Source organism: Bubalus kerabau, chromosome X (genome assembly GCF_029407905.1).
Source record: "Bubalus kerabau isolate K-KA32 ecotype Philippines breed swamp buffalo chromosome X, PCC_UOA_SB_1v2, whole genome shotgun sequence".
Lineage (NCBI taxonomy): Eukaryota > Metazoa > Chordata > Mammalia > Artiodactyla > Bovidae > Bubalus > Bubalus kerabau.
This window is the reverse complement of record NC_073647.1, coordinates 104,701,747-104,721,163: the sequence shown is the minus strand read 5'-3', so window position 1 is coordinate 104,721,163 and position 19,417 is coordinate 104,701,747. Positions and strand designations below refer to the sequence as shown.

General features: G+C 35.9%; 1 protein-coding gene across 1 annotated transcript; it reads right to left on the bottom strand.

The window, feature by feature from the left end:
- Window positions 1-2,962: 2,962 nt before the first annotated feature.
- LOC129639148 (V-type proton ATPase subunit D-like) lies at window positions 2,963-3,742 on the bottom strand. Its single transcript, XM_055564089.1, is given in 2 exon segments — window positions 2,963-3,591; window positions 3,594-3,742. Coding segments are annotated over 2 exon segments (741 nt in total). The 5' UTR covers window positions 3,706-3,742.
- Between the last annotated feature and the right edge of the window lie 15,675 nt (window positions 3,743-19,417).

Sequence of the window (19,417 nt, the reverse complement as noted above, 5' to 3'; positions counted from 1 at the left end):
AAAGTATTACTTGATTGTAATATTTAACTTTGCTAATAATAAGTCTGTTATAAATTTACTTCTTTCCTTTGTAGAGAATTTTATTTTTTGTATATGGTAGCCTTGAGAAGTCTTTGATATTAAGTTCAATTTTTATGCGTGTGTATGTGTACATACATATACATATACAGGTTTTACCTTATCTCTCTTAGTCTGTGTCAGCCACAATGTGTTTGAGGAGTCGGGGAAAGAGAACCAGATACTATAGAACCTGTTGATCATTCCCATTTGCTGCTATGATCAAGGCTTCATCTTGATACTCTTTGAAATAAGCAGCACTATTGAGGATCCAGTGTTCCCAGGTAGTAATCTACCAGCTTTGGGGATTTGAAAGGATGGAAGATAGTGATACCAATACCCACACCTATTTTCAAGTACTCAAGCAACCAAGCAGGGCTTTTTTTTTTTTTTTTTTTGCTGCCTGATATACTCTAATATGTCCACAAATACTGTTAACTGTGGTTTGGGATGTTTCTGTTGATTCCTATTATGAAGGTAGATAATGTAGGTACCATGGCAATTAGAGGAAATAGAAGAGTGAAACATAAAAAGCTTTTATTAAACATCCTCTCAGTATTGTCTCCAACTATCCTCTATTCTAGGTTGCAAAAACCACAGCCATGCAGATTGAAGTCACCATAAACAAATGGCTTTTATTCTTAGCTGGGCTATCTCAGCTATCTCTTTGTCAGCTTCCTCTCCCATTTGTTCAGTGCCTATTCAAATCTGCACCACACTCATCAAGCCCCTCCAATCCCTCTTCTTTTCAGCAATGGACTGAGAAACCACACCTTACACAAGACCAGAGGTACTCTCTCATACGTGAATGCCAGTCCTGGAGCACAATATTGAACACAGTGAAAATTATACTTCCAGTTGTGTTAGACAGGCCCTGGAAGGACTTTGAATCCTATGTCAAAGGAAAAGGAAGACAGTAAAATGACAAGAATGGAAAATCAGGCCACTCTCTGTATGCTGTGAGTATATCACTCAGGAGTGAAGCGGAAATCAAGACATTCTTAGACAAAGGAAAACTAACAGAATTTTTCATCTGTAGGCCTAGGCTGTGCCTAAAGGAAGTTCTTGATGCATAAAAGAAATATTTTTAAAAGGAATCTTGGCACATCAGAAAGGAAGAAAGAACAATGGAAGAACAAAATTATAGGTAAATGTAATAAATTTTCATTCTCTTCTTGACTTTTCTGAATCATGTTTGATAGTTGAAATAAAAATTATAATATTGTCTGATATGAGTCTCAAGGTATATAGAGGAAATAGTTGATAAAATTATATTATGAATGGGAGAAGATTATTAAATTTAAAGGGAAATGCTTCCCAGGTGGTGCTAGTGGTAAAGAATCCACCTGCCAATGCAGGAAACATGGGTTCGACCCCTGGGTTGGGAAGATCCCTTGGAATAGGAAATGGCAATCCACTCCAGTACTCTTGCCTGGAAAATTCCATGGACAGAGGAGCCTGGCGGGCTCCAGTCCATGAGGCTGCAAAGAACTGGACATGACTGAGCACTGAGCACACACACACACACACACCTCACTGGAACTAATAAAATGTCTACACAACCTATAGACTTTGGTAAGTTATATAATATGTAATACGTATAGTATTATGTAATATCTACAGCAATCACTTTAAAAATTTATATGAAGAAATGCATTTAAAAAGGACACTAGCTAATTCAAAATGAAATTCTAAAAAATCTTGAAGTAACCCATAGGAAAGCATCAAAAAGAAAACAAAGAGTGGAGAGAATAAAAAGAACATGAACCACTCCCACCAAGCACACACAATGAAGGACTTAAGCCCTAACATATCAATAGTTAAATTAATTGTAAACTATCTAGGGACTTTGATCAGACAAGATGGCAGAGACTCCTCCCTGCCTCTGTCTGGTAACAACTATAATATGACACAAGAAGCAAACACAGGAGGACTCTGAACGATAGAGGAAAGTAGACTGGCTAAAGACCCCAGTACTGGAGAAAAGATATGGCAGATGGGCATCTTACAACTCCTCACTCAGCAATAGAAGGCAACCAAGCCTGGCATCTCCTGACCCGAACATATTGGATGAAGGTGGCTCAGGTAGGTTCATGTTTTATCCAGATTAAATGGGTATTTTATGCTGACAACTCCAGTCAGACCCAGTGGCAATGGTAAGGGTTATCAAGTGGGAACTTAAAAAACAAAACGTGGCCAGGGAAAATAATCTTTACTTCTGTGGGTCAGAAAGTTTCTTCTCTAACCTAGAGATGACCAGTGGCACCAGCAGGGGTGATACCACCACCACAAGTGACCCAGTTTGGAAAGCATTCTCTTTTTTTTTTTTCATTTTTAAATCATTTTACTGTTTATACCATAGTCACATTTGAATTGGCAGAACTGTTCCCATGACAGACCAGACAGAAACCTGTTATTCAAGGAAAAAAATAAGTGAAGGCTTTCCTAAAGCTTAAGGAGAGACGTCCCATAGTTACTAACACAAGAATGGCTGTAGCAATCTCAGACAATGGTGCCAAGGTATGTGAGCAGGTAGAAACAAAGGGTGCTCCAGAGTACCTGGCCTGTGAATGTGTGTTGGCCTGAGACCACTGCTGCTTCCTAAAGAGATTTTCTTCTGTTCGGCAAGCAGATGACTTGTAACAGATGTATAACTGAAGTAGGGTGACACTTCTGCAGCAATAATTCTACAGGTTTGGGGACAGGGTCTACAAATTTCATTGGTGATTAATTGTTGCATAATTATGATTCTGAAAAGGTAGATCCCATAAACCCCATCCAGGGAAATTTTACAACTGGTAAAATTCTTAAGCCAAAAAATAAATAGCCACACATAACAAACCTACACACCATGAATTAAAATGGTGACATGCTAGGCCTTCTGAAAGAACCAGAGCAGGAAAGCTTATTCAAACAGAAAATCTTCATCCTTCTTTTCAACCAGGAGATTAGCAGGCTCTATCACCTCTTTGGCTGCCCTCCGTTGCTCCAAGTCCTTATCAGACTTTTCCTTGAGGATCTTTTTCTTCTCCTGAATTTTCCTTAACCTGTAGAACTCCTCTTGCTCTCTCTCATCCAGCTCTGTGATAATATAAGCAAGGGTATGTTCAATCCGGGGAATGATGATATGTTCTATAGCATTTACATGCCTGTCAGTTATCTTAAGAGCTTCATTCAAAGTAACAAAGGAAGTCTGCAGTGCAGCCAGTTCCACCAGTAGTTCCACTGCTTTGGCATAATTCCTCTTCAGTTTAGCCAACTGTTCCCCACCTCCGGCTAAACCAGTCAGTTCATAATTGTCAGTTCCTTCATGATAATGTTCAAATACTGGCAATGTAACACCTGCTACATTATCTTTCTTTGCTCTAATCTTCATTTGGGCCTTATTTACATTTTGGATAACTGTGGTGCTGAAGTCCCCTGCTGTGAACTTGGCCTCAGCAAGTGAAAAGGCAGCTTCTCTCATCACTTCACCCATCAACATTTTAGTCTCTATTATCTTCTTAAGGATATGTCGAAATCAAAGAGTTAAGGATCAGATTTTTTCTTCAGGAGGTTTCGACCCGTCTGTGCTCCTTTTAACTGAGCCTTCATGATGGTCTGTGCCGTTCGTGAGGGAAAGATTTCAATTCGGTCTTTGCCCGACATTCTGACGATGACTGTTCGGCTTGGGTCCCTGGCCGGGCAACCGTGGCTGCAACAACTCAGCCACTAAGTCTTTCTCTACCTGGAAAGCATTATTTGTATTTTGTAGTTGAAGACTCCCTTTGCTCACCTAGGAACACTGATAGATCTGACAGCACTGGAAGTGGGGAAACCCACTACCACAAGAAGCAAAATTCAAGAAATATAAGTAGTGTGCTCCTTATAGAAAATATCCTGAAAAAGACAAATTGTTAGAGAATAAAGCAGTTTTGTCTGGGATTGGAGATGGGAGCAGGGCCTGACTACAAACGGATTCAAGAAATTAGGACTGGGGGATGGTGGTAAACAGGATTTGGTGGTGGCCGCATAACACTATGAATGTACTAAAAACACTGAAAGGTATACTTACAATAGCTGAATTTTATGGTATGTAAATTATACTTCAAAAACACTTTTTAAAAATTCACAGGTAACTAAAACTAGAAAGAACTTCTTTAACCTAATGACAAGCATCTATAGATATAATCATACTTAATATAAGAGACTGAATACTTTTCCCTTAAGACCATGGAAAAGACAAGCATCCTTATTTTCACCACTCATATTTAATACCATATTGGAAGTCCTAACTGGTGTAATAATGCAGGAAAAAATAAAAGGTATATGGAATATAAAGGAAGAAACAAAATTATCTCTATTCAAAGATAACATGATTTTCTATGTAGAAAATTTCATGGAATTTACAAAAAAGCTAGTAGAACTAATATATGAGTTTAACAAGGTCTCTGGGAGCTCAGCTGGTGAATCTGCCCACAATGCAGGAGACCCTGATTCAATTCCTGAGTCGGGAAGATCCCCTGGAAAAGGGATAGGCTACCTACTCCAGTATTCTTGGGCTTCCCTGGTGGCTCAGATGGTAAAGAATCCACCTGCAATGTAGGAGACCTGGGTTCGATCCCTGGGTTGGGAATTCCCAATACCCTGGAGGAGGGCATGGCAACCCACTCCAGTATTCTTGCCTGGAGAATCCCATGGACAGAGGAGCCTGGCAGGCTATAGTCCATGGGGTTGCAAAGAGTCGGACACGACTGACGAATAAGCACAGCACAGCACAGCAATGAACAACCAGACATCAAATGTTTTTTAAAAAACAGTATAATTTACAATTGTACCAGAAAAAATGAAATAGGTAAAAAAAGAAACTAACAAAATATGTTTAGGATATGTACACTGAAAGCTACAAAACATTTAAGAAAAATATCAAATAAAAGCTAAATAAATGGATATATGAACCATATCCATGGATTGGAAAACTCAATATTGTTAAGAGGTCAATTCTCCCCCAAACTTGTTCTATGGATTCATTGCAAACCCAATTAAAATCCCAATGGGATTTTTTCTAGATATTAATAATATGATTCTTAAATTCATATCGAAAAGTAAGGAAACATAAATAGCTGAAACAATTTTGAAAAAGAACAAAGTTGAAGAACTCACAATATCTTGTTTCAAGTATTAACTATTAAGCTATGGTAATGAAAACAGTGTGGTATTTGGAGGAATCAGTCTATCCAATGTTAAGGCTAACTGTATACCCATAAAAATCAAGGTAATTATTGTATTGGCACATATATAGATCAATGGAACAAAATACACGAACTAGAAATAGTTCAATACAAATAGAGTCAACTTATGTTTCACAAAGATGCAAAGGCAATTTAATGGAAAAAGATAGTCTTTCTGACAAATGGTGCTGGAACATTTGGATATCCACATATTTAAAAAAAGAACCTTGATCTGTACCTCACACTTTATATAAACATGAACTCAAATGGATCATAAACCTAAAATTTTAATGTAAAATTATGACCCTTAAAAGAAAAAAATTAGAGAAAACTTTTGTGACATTTGATTAGACCAAGGGGTTCTTATATACCACACCAAAAACACATGCTATTAAAGAAAAAATTGGTGAGCTGGAACTCATCAAAATTAAAAACTTCTGCTCTGTAAAGAACACTGTTAAGAGAATAAAAAGACAAGCCACAGAAAATATTTGTAAAACTGATATCTGGGAAAAGACTTTTGTCCAAAATATATTAGGAATTCTTAAAACTCATTAATAAGAAAACAACACAATTTAAAAATGGACAAAACAGCAAATACCTCACCAAAGAAGATATTCGGATGGCTAATAAGCATATGAAAAGATGTTCAAATGATATGTTTGTCAAGAAATTGCAAATTAAAACAACAATGAGATATAACTACATGCCTATTAGAATAGATATAATCCCTGATAATACCAATTGCTAGTGAGGACAAGGAGCAACATGTGCTCTCATTAATTGCTGGTGGGAATGTAAAATGGTACTCAGCCACTTTGGATAACAGTTTGGCAGTTTCTTACAATGTTAAACTTAGTCTGATCACACAGTTCAGCAATCTTGTTCCTAAATATTTACCCAACTGATTTGATAATTTATGTCCACACAAAATCCTGCATGCAAATGTTTATAGCAGTTTTATACGTAATTTCAAAAATTGTTAACAACTAAGATGTCCTTCAAGGTAAATGGATAAACAAACTGCAGTACATCCATACTATAGAACACTATTCAGCAATTAAAAGGATTAAGCTATTAACTTATACAATGGCATGGATAAATCTTAAATGCATATTGCTAAGTGAAAAACCCAGAGAAAGCTATTAGTCTATTTATATGACATTCTGAAAATGTGAAGACTATAGAGACTGAAAACAGATGAGTGTGCCAGGGGTTTAGGGAGGAGCAAAATTGACTAGGTGAATCACAAAGGATATATTAGGGCCATGAAACTATGCTATATAATACTGTACTGGTAGATACACTGCCCATTTGACAAAATCTATATGTTACAAAATAAAAAGTAAACCTGAATGTATGCAAATTAAAAAATCAACTAGGACTCTCAGGATGGAATGTAGACTGTGACAAAATTATTTAACTGTGTTACTAAAGTATGACACAACCTCACTGAAGGGGATGGGGAAAGGATGTTCTAACCTAAGACACTGAAAATTACTAGACTACACACTGTAGGAATAATAATAAAAGTAACTTTACATAAGCACTTAACCACAGGTTGTTCTTCACAAGGGTACAGGCTAACAATTCTAAAACCGCATGTATACCAGAATTTCAACAAATAAACAGACAGCAGACAATGTAAGCCAGGTTTCTTACTGTTGGAATAGGAGGTTATAGATAAATAAGAGAAAAAGGCTAAAATGAACCATGTAGTACTCTGTTAATATCAGAGACATCAGTATAAACTAATGTTTAACTTAATATAGACACTGACATAGAAATCACTGTTGTTGTTCACTCAGTCATGTCCAACTCTGCGATCCCATGGACTGCAGCACGCCAGGCTTCCCTGTCCATCATGATCTCCCGGAGTTTGCTCAAACTCATGTCCGTTGAGTTGGTGATGCCATCCAACCTTCTCATCCTCTATCATCTCCTTCTCCTCGCGCCTTCAATCTTTCCCAGCATCAGGGTCTTTTCCAATGAGTCAGCTCTTTGCATCAAATGGCCAAAGTATTGGAGTTTCAGCTTCAACATCAGGCCTTCCAATGAATATTCAGGGTTGATTTCCTTTAGGATTGACTGATTTGATCTCCTTGCATTCCAAGGCACTCCAAAGAGTCTTCACCAACACCAGTTTGAATGCGTTAATTCTTTGGCATTCAGCCTTTTTTAGGCTCCAACTCTCATATCCATACATGACTACTGGAAAAAACCATAGCTTTGATTGTACAGACCTTTGTCAGCAAAGTAGTCTCTGCTTTTTAATACGCTGTCTAGGTTTATCATAGCTTTTCTTCTAAAGAGCAAGCATCTTTTGCTTGCTCCTTGGAAGAAAAATCATTGTAGAAATATGTGTGTACATAGGTTAGTCTACATACATATATTCCCCAGCTCTGTCCACTGAAAAGGTCTAGAAACAATGATACCCTAGTAGCAACAAGTAAACTCAGCACCCAGATCTTGGTTTTTAATGCCATTTTCCAGTAAAAGAAACAAAGGATACTTGCAGAAATGGATGATTCTAGGACAGGCATCTTGGAGCACCAGAAAGTAAGTCCTCAAAAAAGCCACAATGATGGAGGTATATCAAAGGGACATAAGCACCAAATGAAAGAGCTCCCAAAGGCCAAAGCTGGAACAATTTGAGCAACAAAATAAAATAGATTATCTTTCTACATAATAATTATATATATATTTATATAATGTTATAGATAAAATAGATTATATATATTTTGGATTATAACCCAAAGTACAAAATCAATATCCATAAATCCATACTGATATAAGTGATTGAATAAACAAATAAATGGAAGAAGACAAATGTTCCATGCATAAGAATTCAAAATAATTTCTGTAGCTACTCTGCCCCCAAGGAAGAGGTACATAACTCCCCTCTCTAAGTATGGGCTATGTATCATGACTTCCAAAGACTATGATACAGAATAGAGGAAAAAATTAACTTTACAGTGGAGAAACCTGACAAACACTACCTTAGTCAAGTAATCAAGGTTGACATCAAATGCTATATGTCATGTTCACACTATTTACCCTTGGTAAGATGTTATGAGAAAGACACTTTATCTCTGTGGTCTCCCTCCAAAAACCAATAATTCCTGTGAAATTATAAGAAAAACATCAGACAAATCCCAGGTGAGAAAGATCTTCTGAAATATCTGACCAGTACTCTTTAAAGCTCTCAAGATCATAAAAAAAAGGAAAATCTGAGAAACTGTCACAACTAAGAGGAACCTATAGGGAAATGACATCTAAATGAAATGTGGTATCCTAAATGTCATCATGGAACAAAAAAGGATATTAGGTAAAAACTAAGGAAATCTGAATAAAGTAATAACTTTATTTAATAATTCTGTGTCACCACCGGATCATTAATTGTAACAAATGTTCGTTACTAATAATATGTTAATACTAGGGGAAACTGGGTATGGGATATATGAGAACTATGTACTATCTTGGCAAATTTTCTATGAAGGTGCTTGGCAAAGTGAAAAAAAGTCTCAATATAAATAGTTACTAGGGAAATGAAAATTAAAACCACATTGAGATACCTCTATACATCTATCAGAAAGGCTAATTTTTAAAAAATCTAACATTATCAAGTGCTGTCAAGGACCAAAGCAACTGGAAGTATTATATGTTGTTAGTGGGAATGAAAAATGGTACAGTAACTTTGAAAAACAATTTGGCAATTTCTTTTAAACACACACTTACCACAAAACCCACAAACACCACTTCTGGACAATTGCTTAAGTGAAATGAAAACTTAACTTCACACAAAAATCTGTATATAAATATTTGTTGTAAATTTATTCTTAATTGCCAAAACTAGAAACAACTCAACTATTTCTCAAACAATAAATGGATTAACAGTAGCACATCAATATGATGGAATATCATTCATTAATAAAAAGGGAACTATTGATACACAAAAGAAACCAGACTTAAACGGCTACATAGGATTCCACATATACATAATGTTCTGGAAAAGGCACAACTATAAGACTGGAGAATGTATCCATTAGTGACAGAGGTTAAGGGTTGGGGAGGAAGTTTTAATTACAAAAGAGAAGTTTAAAGATATTTTAATGGAATTGCTCTGTGTGTTCACTGTGGTGATGGTTAGACAATATTATGCATTTGTCTAAATTCATAACTGAACACCAAAAAGAGAAACATTAACATATCTACATTTGAAATAAAACCTAAAACTCAATTAGAGTTGGCCCTCTGTATCCACAGCTCCCCATCCACAGATTCATCCAATCATGGATTGTGTACTATTGTTATTTTTGTGTGCTTGTTTGTTCCTTTTTATTAAAGTATAGTTTATTTACCATATTAGTCTCATCTATAGCATAATAATTTATTATTTTGCAGATTCTACTCCATTATGGGTTATTACAAGATAATATCTATAATTATTTGTGCTATACAGTATATCATTGTTGCTTCTCTATTTTATACACAGTAGTTTTACCTGTTAATACCTTACACCTAATTTGTCCTTCCTCCTTTCCCTCTCCCCTTTGGTACAAGTTTATTTTCTGTTATCTGTGAGCCTTTTTCTGTTTTGTATATACATTCATTTATATTATTTTTTAGATTCCACATAAAAGTAATATCATACAGTATTTGTCTGACATTTCATTGAGTATAGTATCCTCTAGGTACATTTATATTGCTACAAGTGTTACAATTTCATTCTTTTTATTGCTGAGTAATATTCCATTGTATATATATGGCGCATCTCTTAAGCCAATTGGCTGTTGATGGGCACTTGGATTGCTTCCATATCTGGGCTATTTTAAATAGTGCTGCTATGAACATTGGAGTGCATTTATCTTTTTAAGTTAATGTTTTTGGCTTTTCTGGATATATACCCAGGAGTGGAATTGTTGGATCATATGGTAGTTCTATTTTTAGTTTTTAGAGGAAACTCCAACTTTCTTTCATAGTGGTAGCACCAATTTACATTCCCACCAATACTTTTCAAGAGTTCCCTTTTTTTCCCCACATTCTTTATAACACTTGTTATTTGTGGACTTCTTTTTTTTTTTTTTTTTCATTTTAAAAAATTAATTTATTTTTTACTGAAGGAAAATTGCTTTACAGAATTTTTCTGTTTTCTGTCAAACCTCAACATGAATCAGCCATAGGTATACATATGTCCTATCCCTTTTGAAACTCCCTCCCATCTCTCTCCCCATCCCACCCCTCTAGGTTGATACAGAGCCACCCTGTTTGAGTTTCCTGAGCCATACAGCAAATTCCCATTGGCTATCTATTTTACATATGGTAATGTAAGTTTCCATGTTACTCTCTCCATACATCTCACCCTCCTGTCCCCTCTCCCCATGTTCATAAGTCTATTCTCTATGTCTGTTTCTCCATTGTTGTCCTGTACATAAATTCTTCAGTACCATTTTTTTAGTCCATATATATGTGTTAGAATATGGTATTTATCTTTCTCTTTCTGACTCACTTCACTCTGTATAATAGGTTCTAGATTCATCCACCTCATTAGAATGGACTCAAAGGCATTCGTTTTTATAGCTGAGTAATATTCCATTGTGTTTATATACCACAACTTCTTTATCCATTCATCTGTTGATGGACATCTAGGTTGCTTCCATGTTCTAGCTATTGTAAATAGTGCTGCAATGAACAATGGGATACGTGTGTCTCTTTCAATTTTGGTTTTCCTCAGGGCATATGCCTAGGAGTGGGATTGCTGAGTCATATGATGGTTTTATTCCTAGTTTTTAAAGGAATCTCCATACTGTCTTCCATAGCGGCTGTATCAATTTACATTCCCACCAACATTGCAAGAGTGTTTCCTTTTCTCCACACCCTTTCCAGCATTTATTGTTTGTAGACTTTTGATGATGGCCATTCTGATCAGTGTGAGGTGATATCTCATTGTAGTTTTGACTTGCATTCCATTCTCACAGATGTGGGTTGGTACCTCATTGTTTTGATTTGCTTTTCTTTAGTGATTTCTTTTTAACATTGAGTTTTATGAGCTGTGTGTATATTCTGAATATTAACCCATTGTTAGTCAAGGTACTTGCAAATATTTTCCCCCATTTCTGTAGGTTGTTGTTTTATTTTGTTGATGGTTTCCTTTGCTGTGCAAAAGCTTTTAAGTTAATTAGGTTCCGTTTGCTTATTTTTTCTTTTACCTATTTTGCCTTAGGAGGCCAATCCAAAAAAAATCACTATGATTTATGTCAAACAGTGGTCTACCCAGGTTCTCTTCTAGGGGTTTTATGCATTTTGTTATATTTAGTTCCTTAAACCATTTTGAGTTTGTTTTTATATATGGTATGAGATAACATCCTAATCTCATTGTTTTACATATGAGTGTCCAGTTTTCCCAGTACCACTTGTTAAAGAGTCAGTCTTTTCATATATATGCTCAATTCAGTTCAGTCGCTCAGTCATGTCTGACTCTATGCGACCCCATGAATTGCAGCATGCCAGGCCTCCCTGTCCATCACCAACTCCCGGAGTTTACCCAAACTCATGTCCATCGAGTCGGTGATGCCATCCAGCCATCTCATCCTCTGTCATCCCATTCTCCTCCTGCCCCCAATCCCTCCCAGCATCAGGGTCTTTTCCAATGAGTCAACTCTTTGCATGAGGTGGCCAAAGTACTGGAGTTTCAGCTTTAGCATCAGTCCTTCCAATGAACACCCAGGACTGGTCTCCTTTAGGATGGACAGGTTGGATCTCCTTGTAGTCCAAGGGACTCTCAAGAGTCTTCTCCAACACCACAGTTCAAAAGCATCAATTCTTCAACTCTCAGCCTTCTTCACAGTCCAACTCTCACATCCATACCTGACCACTGGAAAAACCATAGCCTTGACTAGACAGACTTCTGTTGGCAAAGTAATGTCTCTGCTTGTTAATATGCTATCTAGGGTGGTCATAACTTTCCTTCCAAGGAGTAAGCGTCTTTTAATTTCATGGCTGCACTCACCATCTGCAGTGATTTTGGAGCCCCCCAAAATAAAGTCTGATACTGTTTCCACTGTTTCCCCATCTATTTGCCATGAAGTAATGGGACCAGATGCCATGATCTTCGTTTTCTGAATGTTGAGCTTTAAGCCAACTTTTTCACTCTCCTCTTTCACTTTCATCAAGAGGTGTTTTAGTTCCTCTTCACTTTCTGCCATAAGGGTGGTGTCACTACTATGTATAAAATATATAACTAAAGAGAACCTACTGTATAAGCACAGGGAACTTTACTCAGTGCTCTGCAGTGATTTAAATGGAATGGAAATCTGAAAAAGAGTGGATATACATATACATATGACTAATTCACATTGTTCTACAGCAAGAAATTAATACAACATTGTAAATCAACAACACTCCAATTAAAATTAATAAATAAAAAATGTACTGCATTTTTCCCATTGTATATGCTAACTTTTCTATCATCAATTAATTGACCATAGGTGTGTAGGTTTATTTCTGGGCTGTCTATTCAGTTCCATTGATCTATGTGTCTGTTTTTGTGTCAGTAACATGCTGTCTTGATTACTATAGTCTAAAGTCTGGGATAATTATACCTCAAGCTTTGTTCTTTCTCAAGAGGGCTCAGGGTCTTTTGTGGTTCCATATGATATTTAAGATTATTTATTCTAGTTCTGTGAAAAATGTCATGGGTATTTTGATAGGGATGGCATTAAATCTGTAACTTGTTTTGGGTAGTATGTCCATTTTAACAATATTAATTCTTCTAATCCAATAGCATGGGTGGGATATCTATTCATTTCTTTGTATCATCTTCAATTTCCTTCATCACTGTTTTATAGTTTATAAAACTATATTTATAGAGTATAAATCTTTCATTCACAATTAAGCTTGTGTGTTAGTCAGTCAGTCTGACTCTATGTGTTCCCATGGACTGTAGCCTGCCAGCCTCCTCTGCCTATGGAATTCTCCAGGCAAGAATGCTGGAGTGAGTAGCCATTCCCTTCTCCAGGGGATCTTCCCAACCCAGGGATCAAACCCAGGTCTCCTGCATTGCAGTAGCCACCAGGGAAGCTTATCCCTAGGTATTTGGTTAGCCAAAAAGTTAATTTTGGTTAGCCAAAAAGTTCATTCAGTTTTTTTTTTGTAATGTCTTATGGAAAAACCAAATGAACTTTTGGGCAACCCAGTATTTTATTCTTTTTCATGCAATTTTAAATGAGACTGAATTTTTTTTTTTTGGTTTCTTTTTCTGATATTTCATTATAGTGTGTAGAAATACAATAGATTTATTTACATTAATCTTGTATCCTGAAACTTCACTGAGTTCTAATAATTTAGGGGTGGAGATTTTAAGGTTCTCTATATAGAGTATCATGTCATCTGAAAATAGTGACAGTTTTAACTCTTCCCTTCCCATGTGGAAAGTTTTTTCTGTCTTTCTTCTCTGATTACTGTAGTTAGGACTTCCAGTACTATGTTAAAAGTGGCAGGAGTGGGCATTTTTGTCTTGAATTTACAGGAAAAGTTGTCAGCTTTTCACTGTTGAGTGTGATGTTGGCTGTGGGTTTGAATACATGCCCTTTAATAGGTTGTGATAGGTTCCTTCTATATGCTCTTTGATGAGGGTTTTTATCAAGAATGGATGTTAAATTTTGTCAAATGTTTTTTATGCATCTATTGAGATGGTCATGTGATTTTTATCCTTCCTTTATCCTATCCTTTTTATCCTAATGTGGTTTATGACATTAATTGATTTCAGGATACTGAACCATCCTTATGATCCTTGAATAAATCCAGCTTGAAAATGGTGTATGATCCTTTTTATATATTATTAGGTTCAGCTTGCTAATATTCTGTTGATTGTTTTTGTATATATATTCATCCAAGATATTGACCTGTAATTTTCTTTTTGTAGTGTCTTTATCTGGTTTGGTATCATGGTAATGGTGTCCTCATAGAATGAATTTGGGAATGTTCCCTCCTCTTTAATTTTTTGGAATAGTTTGAGAAGGATAGGTATTATTTCTTCTTTGTATGTTTGGTAGAATTCCTCTATGAAGCCATCTGGCCCTGAAATTTTGTTTGCTAGGAGTTTTATTATTATGATTATTATTACAAATTCAATTTCACTTCTAGTGATCAGTTTGTTCAAATTATCTGTTGCTTCTTTATTCTGTTGTGGCAGACTGTATGTTTCTAGAAATTTGTCTCTTATTTCTAGGTTGTCCAATTTGTTGGCATACAACTGTTCATAGTGTACTCATGATTTTTTTTTTTTTTGTATCTCTATGGTATTGGTGTTACTTTTCCTTTTTAATTTCTAATTTTGCTTATTTTTGTCTTCTGCTTGGTGAGACTGGGTAAAGGTTTATCAATTTTGGTTATCTTTTCAAAAATCAGCTCTTTGTTTCATTTTTCTATTTAAAAAATGTTCTATTTTATTTCTTTCCACTCTGATCTTTACTATATTCCTCCTGTTCACTTTGGGCTTTGTTCTTTATTTTGTGATTCTTTTAGGTGGTATGTTAGGTTGTATATTTAAAATTTTTATTGTTTCTTGAGGAAAGCCTGTATTGCTATAAACTTCCCTCTTAGAACTCCTCGTGTAGCATTTCCCCAACTTTTTGGAAAGTTATGTTTCCATTTTTATTTGTCTCAAGGTATTTTCTGAGTTTCTCTTTGATTTATTGACACATTTTTTTTTAGTAATACATTGTTTACGCTCTGCTTTGTTATTTTCCTATTTGTCTGTTGTTGATTTCTAGTTTCATATCATTGTGTCAGAAAATATGCTTGATAAAAGTGCTATCCTCTTGAATTTGTTGAGGCTTGTTTTGTGACCCAGTATGCAATCTATCCTGGATACAATTTCAGGTGCACTTGAAAAGAACGTGTATTCTATTGTTGTTGGATGTAATGTTCTATAGTGAAAGTGAAAGTCACTCAGTCATGTCCAACTCTTTGTGACCCCATGGACTATACAGTCCATGGCATTCTCCAGGCCAGAATACTGGAGTGGGTAGCCTTTCCCTTCTCCAGGGGATCTTCCCAACCCAGGGATTGAACCCAGGTCTCCTGCATTACAGGCAGATTCTTTACCAACTGAGCCACAAGGGAAGCCCAAGAATACTGGAGTTGGAATATCCAGGAATCAAACCAGGGTCTCCTGCATTGCAGGCAGGTAATGTTCTATAGATGTCTAGTAAGTCCAAATAGTCTATTTTGTCATTTAAGACCACTGTTGCCTTATTGATGTTCAGTCTGAATGATCTGTCCAGTCATGTAAGAGGGGTATTAAATCCCCCTACTATTATTGTCAGATTCTCCCTTTATGTCTGTTAGTATTTGCTTTTTATAATTACATATTCCTGTATTTTGGTACATATATATTAACAAATGCAACATCCTCCTTTTGTTTTGATCCCTTTATCATTATATAGTACCTTTCTTTGTCTTTTGTTACAGACTTTGTTCTAAAGTATATTTTGTCTGATATGAGTATTGCTATGCTTATTTTCTTATCATTTATATTTGCGTGAAATATCTTTTTCCACACCCTCACTTTCAGTCTGGGCATGTCTTTAGTTCTAAAGTGAATCTCCTTTGTATTTCTGTGTTGTCTGTTGTGATCTCTCATCAACAATTATATGCCAATAAAATGGACAACGTGGAAGAAATGGACAAATTCTTAGAAAAGTACAACTTTCCAAAACTCAACCAGGAAGAAATAGAAAATCTTAACAGACCCATCACAAGCACGGAAATTGAAACTGTAATCAAAAATCTTCCAGCAAACAAAAGCCCAGGTCTAGACGGCTTCACAGCTGAATTCTACCAAAAATTTAGAGGAGAGCTAACACCTATCCTGCTCAAACTCTTCCAGAAAATTGCAGAGGAAGGTAAACTTCCAAACTCATTCTATGAGGCCACCATCACCCTAATATCAAAACCTGACAAAGATCCCACAAAAAAAGAAAACTACAGGCCAATATCACTGATGAACATAGATGCAAAAATCCTTAACAAAATTCTAGCAATCAGAATCCAACAACACATTAAAAAGATCATACACCAGGACCAAGTGGGCTTTATCCCAGGGATGCAAGGATTCTTCAATATCCGCAAATCAATCAATGTAATACACACCCCATTAACAAATTGAAAAATAAAAACCATATGATTATCTCAATAGATGCAGAGAAAGCCTTTGACAAAATTCAACATCCATTTATGATAAAAACTCTCCAGAAAGCAGGAATAGAAGGAACATACCTCAACATAATAAAAGCTATATATAACAAACCCACAGCAAACATTATCCTCAACGGTGAAAAATTGAAAGCATTTCCTCTAAAGTCAGGAACAAGACAAGGGTGCCCACTTTCACCATTACTATTCAACATAGTTTTGGAAGTTTTGGCCACAGCAATCAGAGCAGAAAAAGAAATAAAAAGAGTCCAAATTGGAAAAGAAAAAGTAAAGCTCTCACTATTTGCAGATGACATGATCCTCTACATAGAAAACCCTAAAGACTCCACCAGAAAATTACTAGAACTAATCAATGACTATAGTAAAGTTGCAGGATATAAAATCAACACACAGAAATCCCTTGCATTCCTATACACTAATAATGAGAAAACAGAAAGAGAAATTAAGGAAACAATTCCATTCACCATTGCAACGGAAAGAATAAAATACTTAGGAATATATCTACCTAAAGAAACTAAAGACCTATATATAGAAAACTATAAAACACTGGTGAAAAAAATCAAAGAGGACACTAATAGTTGGAGAAATATACCATGTTCATGGATTGGAAGGATCAATATAGTGAAAATGAGTATACTACCCAAAGCAATTTATAGATTCAATGCAATCCCTATCAAGCTACCAACAGTATTCTTCACAGAGCTAGAACAAATAATTTCACAATTTGTATGGAAATACAAAAAACCTCAAATAGCCAAAGCGATCTTGAGAAAGAAGAATGGAACTGGAGGAATCAACCTGCCTGACTTCAGGCTCTACTACAAAGCCACAGTTATCAAGACAGTATGGTACTGGCACAAAGACAGAAATATAGATCAATGGAACAAAATAGAAATCCCAGAGATAAATCCACACACATATGGACACCTTATCTTTGACAAAGGAGGCAAGAATATACAATGGATTAAAGACAATCTCTTTAACAAGTGGTGCTGGGAAATCTGGTCAACCACTTGTAAAAGAATGAAACTAGAACACTTTCTAACACCATACACAAAAATAAACTCAAAATGGATTAAAGATCTAAACGTAAGACCAGAAACTATAAAACTCCTAGAGGAGAACATAGGCAAAACATTCTCCGACATACATCACAGCAGGATCCTCTATGACCCACATCCCAGAATATTGGAAATAAAAGCAAAAATAAACAAATGGGACCTAATTAACCTTAAAAGCTTCTGCACATCAAAGGAAACTATTAGCAAGGTGAAAAGACAGCCTTCAGAATGGGAGAAAATAATAGCAAATGAAGCAACTGACAAACAACTAATCTCGAGAATATATAAGCAACTCCTACAGCTCAACTCCAGAAAAATAAATGACCCAATCAAAAAATGGGCCAAAGAACTAAATAGACATTTCTCCAAAGAAGACATACAGATGGCTAACAAACACATGAAAAGATGCTCAACATCACTCATTATCAGAGAAATGCAAATCAAAACCACTATGAGGTACAATTTCACACCAGTCAGAATGGCTGCGATCCAAAAGTCTACAAGTAATAAATGCTGGAGAGGGTGTGGAGAAAAGGGAACCCTCTTACACTGTTGGTGGGAATGCAGACTAGTACAGCCACTATGGAGAACAGTGTGGAGATTCCTTAAAAAACTGGAAATAGAACTGCCTTATGATCCAGCAATCCCACTGCTGGGCATACACACTGAGGAAACCAGAAGGGAAAGAGACAGGTGTACCTCAATGTTCATCGCAGCACTGTTTATAATAGCCAGGACATGGAAGCAACCTAGATGTCCATCAGCAGATGAATGGATAAGAAAGCTGAGGTACATATACACGATGGAGTATTACTCAGCCATTAAAAAGAATACATTTGAATCAGTTCTAATGAGGTGGATGAAACTGGAGCCTATTATACAGAGTGAAGTAAGCCAGAAGGAAAAACACCAATACAGTATACTAACGCATATATATGGAATTTAGAAAGATGGTAACAATAACCCTGTGTACGAGACAGCAAAAGAGACACTGATGTATAGAACATTCTTATGGACTCTGTGGGAGAGGGAGAGGGTAGGAAGATTCGGGAGAATGGCATTGAAACATGTAAAATATCATGTATGAAACGAGTTGCCAGTCCAGGTTCGATGCACGATACTGGATGCTTGGGGCTAGTGCACTGGGACAACCCAGAGGGATGGTATGGGGAGGGAGGAGGGAGGAGGGTTCAGGATGGGGAACACATGTATACCTGTGGCGGATTCATTTTGATATTTGGCAAAACTAATACAATTATGTAAAGTTTAAAATAAAATTAAAAAAAATATATATATATATATAAAATAAAGTCAATCTCTTTTAGGTAGTATATTGAAGGTCTTGTTTTTTCTATCCAATCGCTCACCATAGTTGGAGCATTTGGCTCACTGATATCTAAAATAATAATTGATAGGTATGTCCTTATTGCCACTTTATTGTTTTTCCAATTGTTTCTGTATTGTTTTTCCAGTCTTTTCTGTTCATTCTTTCTTTTCGTTTCTTCCATTGTGGTTTGATTATTTTCTTTAGTAGTATGCTTGCATTCCTTTCTTTTTGGTTTTGTGTATCTATTGCAGGTTTTTGATTTATGGTTGCCATTGGGGTTCATATAAGTTGACCCATAATTTTATTTACTTGATTTAAACTATATCATTTAGCTTCAAATATATTCTAAAAGATTATTTTCATTCCCTTCCCCCATATTTTGTGTTTGTGATGTGATAGTTTACATCTTCATGCTTATTATTCCTTTACTGTTTATTTTAGTTACAGTTGCTTTTTACTATTTTTTGTCTTTTAATTTATATAGTGGGTTATTTAGGTGATCTTTAATCCTTACTGTACATTTGCCTTTCCTATTGGGATTTTCT